The 10,484-nt window shown below is 42.3% G+C and overlaps 1 protein-coding gene across 1 annotated transcript in view; it reads right to left on the bottom strand.

Moving 5' to 3' along the window:
* Window positions 1-10,484, bottom strand: part of dntt (deoxynucleotidyltransferase, terminal) — a 101,401-nt gene that overhangs the window by 69,028 nt on the left and 21,889 nt on the right. Inside the window, exons 6-8 of the mRNA XM_020601464.1 lie at window positions 8,732-8,867; window positions 8,415-8,538; window positions 4,656-4,788 (exon numbers count right to left, since the gene is read on the bottom strand). Coding sequence (XP_020457120.1) covers window positions 4,656-4,788; window positions 8,415-8,538; window positions 8,732-8,867 — 393 coding nt within the window. The remainder of the gene's footprint in view (window positions 1-4,655; window positions 4,789-8,414; window positions 8,539-8,731; window positions 8,868-10,484) is intronic.

Raw genomic sequence — 10,484 nt, 5'->3', positions numbered from 1 at the left:
ATGAACAAAACCTAATTTAGAAAAAAAAAATACAATAAATAGGGAACATAGCTAGGTAAACCTCTTAACATAAAACCAAACAAGGCAAAACGTTGCATAAGCAAAACATCACATAAGCAAAGCACTACATAAGCAAAGCAAAGCAAAGCATCACATAAGCTAAGGCAAAGCAACAGTGGCTATCACCCCTGCAACAAGTAAAGCCACTGTTAAAGAATAGCATAGAAACGATCAAAACAATTAAAACCAACAATGCTTCAGGTTACCTTGGCTGCACGTCATCCTAGCACAGCATGTGCAATGGACGCAAACTTCTACTGGATCACGCTCGCATCAATTATCGCTCCTGGAGAGCATGCGGGCAATCTCCTAAAAACTCCTTAAAAGAGAAACAGGACACAGCTCAATGGAGGGAGATTCACTTCAGACCGGTTACGGCAGCGACCAGCACAAACATTGCTTATCGCAACAGCATCTCCCCAGGTGTTATTTATATCCATGATTATTCTGCCAAATTACTAACCAGGCGATGTAGGCGTGGCGAATCCGCCGGTTACAGAATATAGTAGATTACATATATATACTATCTGCAGTAGGTAATAGCTGATAGTTATGTAAGGGTTAGTGTTAAGCATTTACATAATCCTACATAATCCTGCAAGATCTGTTTCTCTGAAATGTTTGGAGACGTTTGTGCATGGAGACCATGGGAACTATGTACTGGTAGCTTGCTCAAGCAGGAACATTCTGGTTCATGTCCTCTTTGTTTAGTTTAAGGGTTCATCTTGTGAATAAACATTTAGAGAGCGGCTTCCCTTAAATGGGAAGCTACTGGTAATCAAATTTATTTATATAGCACTTTAAAAACAACATCCAGCTGACCAAAGTACTTTACATGGCAGAATAGAAAGAAAGCAGAATAAATCACAATAAATTACTAAAAAAGAATAAAGAAGATCAGTGCAAAAAAATAAAACAGCACAATAACTAAGCCACGCAGATGACATACGTTCAATAAACTAAAATTAAAAGGAATGCATCAGGCCCTACTGAATATGAAAAGCCAAGTCAAATAAATATGTTTTAAGCAATGATTTAAAAGTACTGAGGTCAATAGTTGATCCAACATTAAAAAGTAGACTATTCCACAATTTAGGGGCTGCAACAGTAAAAGCACGGTCGCCCCAGTGTTTATATCTGGCCCTGGGAACCTCTAAAAGAAACTGGCTTGAAGATCTGAGGGTTTGTGCCAATGCAGTAATTCAGTGAGGTAAGATGGTGCCAAACCATTAAGAGCCTTAAAAACAAAAATCAATAACTTAAAATCAATTCTAAAATGAACTGGAAGCCAGTGGAGAGAAGCCAGTACCGGGTTTAGATGCTCGAATTTCCTAGCATTTGTCAAAAGACGAGCAGTGTCAGGTCCGCTCGGCGCAACCTGCCTCTCTTCTGCACTTTCTCTCTCCTGCTCACTCTTCTTGCAGGATCAGCGCCTCAGCTGTGTTGCATTTTGTACTTAGTGACTTGTGGGTTATCGCGCACAGCTGGGGCACATTACTGTAATCACCATCCTACCTTATTTATACCTGTGGCAGACGCTCTGCTGTCGCCGGAGCATTAATGTGCATACCCCATAACAACCCTATTGTCGTGGTATGTATTTGTACGTCATTTTGTTTTCCACGCTGACAGTTCCTGTGCTGTGGATTTCGCTTTTCATCTGCCTGTCCCCTTGGTTAGCTTGTCTATTCACCTGTCCGTCCTCATTCTCCTACTCTCCTGATTCTTGCCATTAGCCTGTCTACTCCCCTGGTCGTCCTGGTCTCCTCCACAATCTCTACCTCACCCAGATTGTACATGTACATGGACCCTGTTATGTTGTTACTTTGTGTTTTTGTTCCATTAAACCCTTTTCTTTTCACTAGCACCTGGGTCTGCAATCTTGAGTCCTACCATAGTTCTCCCTCACCCTCCTGGTGAGGGGGACAAACCATAACAAGCAGCAGCGTTTTGCACCATTTGGAGACGAGCGAGGGAGGACTGGTTAACACCATAGTATAGAGCATTGCAATAATCAAGCCTAGAAGTGATAAACGCATGGATTGCAATCTCAAAATCATTAAAAGAAAGGAATGACTTGACCTTGCTTAACAGCCTCAGATGGAAGAAGCTAGATTTCACAACTGAGTTGATTTGTTTGTCAAATCTCAAATCACCATCAAACATGAACCCCAGATTTTTTACAGTCGACTTCAGATGTCAAGCCCAGACCCTGGTCAGGAGCAGATAGGTTCACCAGGTCGCCAAATAGCATACACTTCTTATTTTCGTTGAGACTTAAAAAATTAAGTGCCAACCATGATTTCCTTAAGATAGATCCCAGCAGGAGCATGTACAAAGAGAACAACATGGGACCAAGCACAGATCCTTGGGGGATACCACAGGAAAGGATAGTTGAGGAGGATGAACAGGTACCAATATTAACAGTAAAACTTCTATTGGTGAGATAAGATCTGAACCAGTACCTTGAATTCCTATGCACTACCCCAAGCAAGATAAGAGGATTCCATGATCCACTGTATCAAAGGCAGCAGTGAGATCTAAAAGCACCAATTAAACCGAATCCCTGGTGTCCCTAGCCAACAGGATGTCATTACTGACTTTTAATAATGCAGACTCAGTACTATGTTTTGATTTAAAACCAGATTGAAATTGCTCCTCAATGCCATTGTTTGTCAAAAAAGACTGGAGTTGGATAAAAACAGTCTTCTCCAGAACTTTAGACATAAAAGATCATTTAGACACTGGTTTAAAATTCGAGAACACTGAAAGGTCAAGATTTGGGTTTTTGAGAAGAGGCTGGACAATTGCTTTTTTAAAAGCATCTGGAACTGAGCCTGTCCTTAAACATAAATTAATTAAAGCCAGAAAGCTAGACCCAGTTTACACCTCTTCTCGGGCATCGCAGAAGCCAACAACATGGAAGAGGCACAGAGAAGTCTGGACCAATGGGCCGAAGGTAAGCGTAAGTGAAGCCAGTGGGAGCCAAACGCCAAAGGGCCTTAAGCCTGAGAGGCACTCCTCCCTTCTTCCCTCCTCTTTTAGGCCACTTTTTCGTGGGCAAACAAAGCGAAGGTATGTACCTCCGCCAAAGGTGGTGGGAGAGACTTTGCATTATCCCAGCCGAATACACTAGGGCACTTTTCCATGGACTATCAAATGTTAAGAAGGGCTGTGCGATCGTAGACTAGTACAGCCAATACATTCCAAGTAACAGTCACCAAAAACAGTAACAGTAACACACGGGAGGGATTGACAGCAAGCCACAGTCAACGATGCCATCTTAAGAGTTGGGTATGAGAAATGACGTAAGGGCCAGAAAGGACTGTGAACATTGAGGGGCATAAAAAAAACTAGTGAATCAGAGAGAAATGAAGGAGACAGAAGATAGACGGAACAGGGGAAAGTGAGGAGTCGGGCCGAGAGGGGAGACGGGGCCAACCTGACTTGACTGACTTGACTGTGTGGCCACTGTGTGGTACTTTTATTTCTCTGCAGAGATGGTGATTCTGTTCCCTATCTTTCAGACTGTTGAACTGCCTTCTAAATTACTGAACTGCTGAGAATTATTGTCATAATAAATAATCATTGGAATTGGGATGATTTGCTTGAATAAATTTAGTCCACATCAGACCTCGGCCACCACACTAAATTGTTGTTTAGCATTTAGCATTATCTCATTGTCTCTTGTAGCCAAAGATGGCTGTTATTTAACAAAAGCTGCTTTAAAAGTCTGTCTACGAACATTTTGCTCCAAACTCTGACAAACTGGAGTACTGTATGTTAGAATGCAACAAATACACAAAAGTGAAACTTTCATAAGGTTTTCAGAGAAAAAAGAGAACTCTTCATGGCAACATGTAAAGCTTGTAGACAAGCCATTATTAAAGACCATCAGCTAAGCTGTGGCAGCGCTGTTACCCCTGTTGAGCAACAAGCGCCTGTCCTTACTGCCAGACTGCCTTTGAATTATTTACTGCACAACCCACTGGTTACAGCTGGATTTTTACAACAGCACAGAGTGGCCCTCGCTTACTCAGCCACAAAGCACATAAAAAGAGCAGCATAAAGAGATGGCAGTGGATGGCGGCAGCAGCTGTGAGCAAATATCTGCACTCAGTAGGTAACTTTACAAGAGCACTCACCATGCTCTCTGAGATTGACAATGTAATGCAGTTCAGCATCTTAATGTAAATGCAAAACATGAATGACCTACACTCAAGTTTCTATCTTCTACAGTCAAGAAAATATAGATTATTATCTGCAGGGTGAAATGTCAAATTAAAACTGAGGATGCATTTAGGCACAGAAAGCTCTAAGGCATATACCCCAACCCATACACACACACACACACACACACACACACACACACACACACACACACACACACACACACACACACACACACACACACACACACACACACACACACACACACACACACACACTATACCTCTTATGCTGTGCCAGTAGTTAGTAATAAGGAATAGCCACATGGGATATCTTGGCACTTATCTGTGCCTAAACAACTTTTAACAGTAGATTAAAAACAAAAGTTACATTGAAACATTGAAAGGAGGAGACAAGTCTTGTACCTGCGAAAGCCACCTGTCAGTGTTAGCATGGCGTCTGGTGTGATCGCATGGACAGCTTCGTCAATAATGTTTCCCAGGGCTCGTGCCTCCACTTTAGTGACAGCCCTGGAGATGTCTCCATAATGCAGAAATCCTGCAGGGAAAAGACCACGTGATGATCAGTCTGGCAGCCAGCCATCAATCATAGCCATTTGCTCTGAGAAGTGGAGAGTCAGGGTGAATTAAAAGTAAGGTAAAGTGTATTACATTGTGCTGCTGATGGAATGAGACTACTAGTGCATGCCTGCTGCAGACACAAGATCATTACAATCACAGTAGCTAAATGATGATTGATGAGTATCTTGTTGATGTTATCCCACTTTACGTTTCTCATTTTCTGTGCTGTATAAAATCATGAATTCTCTTTTCCTTCCCTTAAAACTGATGAAGCAACAGCACCAATTAATTAGAAAATCTTTGATATTTAGTCTGCAATGGTATAAATAGAGTAATATATGTTTCTGTTCCTTTTAAGACTTACAGTCAAGAAACCAGGGTTCAAATACATTTTCCATGTCAAAAAGCTGCATTATTTCTCTTCATAGAGTGAAGATTATAGTGTCTAGTGACAAGGGAGATCAGAGCAGCAAAGAGGAGCTACTCTGAAAAGCTGAAAGCCTAGGTTTCAGCCAATGACCACTCGTCTGTGTAGAAGCCTGAAAAGCATCACTGGCTATAGGAAACCATCACCCCCTAACTAGCAGAAGACCTGAATGTGTTCTACTGCAGGTTTGACAAACAACACTCCCCCCTCACCCTCCCCACCTCAGACCCAGCAGCTGCTCCCTGACAATCACCAGCCTCTTTAAAAAACAAAGGATCAGAAAGGCACCAGGCCCAGATGGAATGACCCCCTCCTGCCTGAAAGTGTATCCTGATCAGCTGGCCCCCATCTTCACACTCATCTTCAACAGGTCACTGGAGCTGTGTGAAGTCCCCTCCTGCTTCAAACGCTCCACCATCATCCCAGTCCCCAAGAAAACCTCCATCACTGGACTGAATGACTACAGACCTGTCGCCCTGACATCTGTAGTTATGAAGTCCTTTGAAAGACTGGTGTTGGCTCACTTGAAGGACATTGTAGACCACAGCTGGACCCCCTGCAGTTTGCCTACCAGGCAAGCAGGTCAGTGGACGATGCGGTGAACATGGCACTGCATTACATCCTGCAACACCTCGACTCCCCAGGGACCTCTTTGTGGACTTTCAGCGTTCAACACCATCATCCCGGACATCCTCCACTCCAAACTGACCCAGCTCACTGTGCCTGCCTCCACCTGTCAGTGGATTAAGAGCTTTCTGACAGACAGGAAGCAGCAGGTGAGGCTGGGGAAAACCACATTCAGCACCCAGACAATAAGCACAGGTGCCCCCTAGGGAAGTGTGCTCTCCCCTCTGCTGTTTTCACTCTACACCAATGACTGCATCATTGAAGGACCCCTCTGTCAGGCTCCTAAAGTTTGCAGATGACACAGCGGTCATTGGTCTCATCCGAGACAGCGACTAGTCAGCCTACAGGTGGGAGGTTGAGCAACTGGTCCTGTGATGTAGCCGCAACAACCTGGAGCTGAACACGCTCAAAACATTAGAGATGACAGTGGACTTCACCCCCACCTTACCTCCCCCCTCCTCACCACACTTGGCAGCACTGTATCAGCAGTAAAGTTCTACAAGTTCCTGGGCTCCACTATCTCCCAGGACCTGAAGTGGATGTCCAACATCAGGACCATCACCAAGAAGGCACAGCAGAGGATGTACTTCCTGCACCAGCTCAGGAAGTTCAACCTGCCCCAGGAGCTGCTGATACAGTTCTACAGAGGAATCATCGAGTCTGTTCTCTGCACCTCCGTCACTGTCTGGTTTGGCTCAGTGACCAAACAGGACAAGTACATACTTCAGCGGGCGGTCAGGACTGCAGAAAAGGTCACTGGTAGAAGCCTGCCCTCCATGGAGGACCTGTACACCTCACGGGTCAAAAGGAGAGCGGAGAGGATCACTGCAGACCCTTCACATCCGGGACATAATCTGTTCAAATTGCTCCCCACAGGTCACTGTGCGCCAAGAAAACCAGGCACAAGGACAGTTTCTTTCCCCGGGCTGTTACTCTGATGAGCACACCCACGTCAGTATGACAGTATGACTGGACAATAACCCTCAGTGCAATACCTGTAAATATACATTGTACAGATTATACAGATCCGTACAGGTCTCTATTTTTAAGTACTCTGTTTTTATTCCTATTTATCTCATTTCACAATGAGCATTCCTTTGTCTGTCTGCATTGTTTACTGCCTGTTTATACTGCTTATTTTGCATTGTTTCCACTGTTTGTTGCGGTTAATACTGCTTATTTGTTATACTAGTCTAATTCCTCATGTGTCCAACACACCTGGCCAATAAAGCTGATTCTGATTAATGGATTATGATCAGTTTGAAGAGGGTGTCTGTCAGCATAATACATTATCAGATGGAGATTCAAACTGAATGGGACCTTTCAAGCAGTGTACTGGAATGCTTTGAATTACCACCGCTTATAATCAGTCATACAGTAGCAGAGCAGCAGAAGAAGCAGAGAAATGATGCAGACAAATGAAGTGCTGCATGTAAGTGTTTCCCTCTGAGACATTTATCCAAGTACATTAAACACTCTGTGATAGCTGTTACTGACAACATTTTAAGCAGATGTAATGAACATATCTGGTTGCTCCTGTACTGCTTCACTCAGCTGTTCCTTTCAGATTTGAACACTGTATCATCTCACAGAATAATCACTGCAAATATCCTCTAAACTATAACTTCCTGTATTGCATTTCAGTTTCCATCTTGTTTTTGTAACCACTTCATTATTTTGTGCAGGTTGGTCCAACACTCCAGACTGAAACATCTCATCACCTACTTGATGGAGTGCCATTCAGTTTTGTACAGACATTCTTTGCTTCCAGACAATGACGTCTAATGACTTGGGTGATCCCCAGACTTTTCCTCTAGCACCAACACTCTAAAGTCTGCACTTCTTAGACAGGTGACAAATGAAAGAAAAACCTGAAATAAAGTGTCTCAGTAAGGTGCTAGGCCACCACGTGCCACCAGAACATGTTCAGTGCACCCTGGCATTGATTCTAAAAGTCTCCGAACACGACTATTCTTCCAAAAGATATTCCCTCAGTTCGTATTTTGATGCTGGTGGTGGAGACGTCAGTCCAAAACTCAGTGTAACACTTCCATGCACATCTCTTAATGTTCACAACATGATAAACCTTTCTAATAATTCACCACAGACCTTTGTTCTGACACTGCCCACTAGGCAATTATTACATTTCTTTTACCATGACTGCTAATGTTGAAAAACTATTTTTGGACTTGAACTTTTACCTTTTATCTAACAGTGTGGTTTTATTTACAATGCAAGTGGTTGTGGGCTCTTAGTTGTTTAAACATGTTTTAGAACCAAATTAGTTTACTACTGCTCTGGAAATTGCCCAAAACTATCATTAAAATCCAGTTTGTAATTAAACTAAATAACAATAGTACAAAAGGAATGAAGGATAATTTCCCCCAGAAATCTTTGCCAGTACAACTAACATGATATATATTTTTTATCTCCCTGCTGCCTTTTGCACTGTATTTTCACCATAAACTCCCTGTTGTTCACCGCTCATCTCACTTTTCAGGAGATGAGAGGTAAAGTGGCAGAGTGGAGACAGTGAGATGTTGCTGTACCACTTTGCTGCATCCGGTTCAGATGAATGCTGGGCTCTGCCAGAATGTCGCTGAATGAGCGCAGCCCTCTGCGGTACCACTTCTCAGCCGTCTTAGGTCCAACCCCAAACACACTTGTGAACAGCTGGCAGGAAACGAAGTAAGGATGCAATCAAGAAGACATGCTCTGAAATGACAGGCTCTTCTCAGAAACAGTTAGCATTCAAAGTTTTGAAGAGCTCTATGTCCTTAAGAGATAAAATATGCTAATTCTTTTCACAGTGATGCTAAAGCACCAGAATGGAAACTAATTTGTTGTTTTTCATCTATTAACTGACCTTTAGTGTTTGATACCTTTCATCAGACAGTATTTTCTCCACTTCAGATGAACGGCCATGCTGAAGGATCTCCTGCAAAACATAAAAGTAGTGGGTTTTATTAAGGAAAACGGTTCCCACATCAGCATGTTTTCCCCTCAATTAACAAATGGCTCCAAACTGCCGTACAATTGAAAACAGTATTCACTTAATCAGGTGTCCTCATTTTTATTTCTTTTCAAGCAATAACGACTTTGTTGTTGTGAAACTGGTTTTATAACATTCATAAAAAAACAAAAACAAAGTAATGTTTTCCCCACCTTTTATTGTTTGCTCTGAAACAACCTTGTTCTATGTTTAATTGCCTGCCACTCTCAGTAGAGCACCTGTAATTTGCTGGTCACATTTTAACTGTCTTCATTATGTGAAGACGTAAAATCAGGCAGCAGTTATCTGGTTAATAATCTGGTTAATCTTCCACAGGGAGTCCTGAAAATGAGCTTGGATATTTGCATTTTAAAATACTGTATGTATCTGAGCATTTGAAGTTTGCGCATGAAGGGATGGTATCTAGTATCAATGAACCAGTGAACTAAGTTGCACACTGTGAGTACAGTGCAGTTTAAGCAGACTTCACTGCTCATTGATGCATCCCCCCGTCCACCTCTGCTGTTCAACCCTCAAGCTAAGGCCAACCTCAAAAGCAAGGATAATGTTTCAGCACACTCCCTGCTCCAGGAAAGACACACTTCTTCACATGCACAGTGACCCCCACACACACACACATAAACACATAAAACACATACTGACTATTCATCTCCAGCTATACCTCAGTGCTCCCAGACTTTCATGTCAGTAGGTTTATATCTTTTCCCCACTTTGGATGTGCATTTCAGTCGCTGCTGACTGTCACTCTGATGTTCACAGGCACATCAAGCGTTTTGTTTTTATTCTGTTTGGTTTCACATTGTTTTTCGTGTCATGCCATTTTCTTGTTTTGAGCCGCGATCTGTTCAAAGAGACAACCTAGTGGAAAAAATACTCTCTGCCAGGCATGTCATGTAAGAACAAGAGGCAGAGGTCATTCACAGTCAGTCTAATTTGGTCTCCCTGGTACATTTATTTTATTGTGTTTAATAAATCTGCCTGCGTGCTGACAGGTTTGACAGATCTTTCAACTGTGTATGTTAGTTTTAATGTGTCAGAGAGTTGGACTGCAGAGCTCAACCTTGTACTTCTTGCTCTCCAAGCAAACATTTCTCAACACTTTCCCTGACAAGCTGCCATGATTTCTGCCCTGACTACGACAGTAGGTGAGGGGATGACTGCCAAATGACCCAATAAGATGTTTTTCCCCTAAAGCCAAGGTGAATTTGTTTGATGCCTGTTGGTGCGACTGCTCATGTGTGGTGAGTTTGATTTGATTTGATTTATTCTTTCAAATATGTAACGACAGTCAATATGTCAACACACATAATTTTACACATATCCACAAATGGATTATCAATTTGATTATACCTAGTACATGCTTGAACGGAGTAGGAAGAAGTTAGACTTATCTAGTCCTACCCCATAACATCATCTTACCATCATTGGTTTGCAAGCAGTATTACTACATAGATAATTTTGTTCTACACCACGCTAGTGATATACTAAAAAATATTACAGACTGTTAACATTCTTACATAATTACATACTTTGATAATTATCTTCTACATCACACAAGTAGAAATATTACATAGTGTTAACATTCTTACACCACACCCACAATGTT

The sequence above is a fragment of the Monopterus albus genome, unplaced genomic scaffold (genome assembly GCF_001952655.1).
Source record: "Monopterus albus unplaced genomic scaffold, M_albus_1.0 scaffold3.1, whole genome shotgun sequence".
Taxonomy (NCBI): Eukaryota; Metazoa; Chordata; class Actinopteri; order Synbranchiformes; family Synbranchidae; genus Monopterus; species Monopterus albus.
Note: the sequence above shows the minus strand (reverse complement) of the source record. Positions and strands in the feature narration are given on the sequence as shown.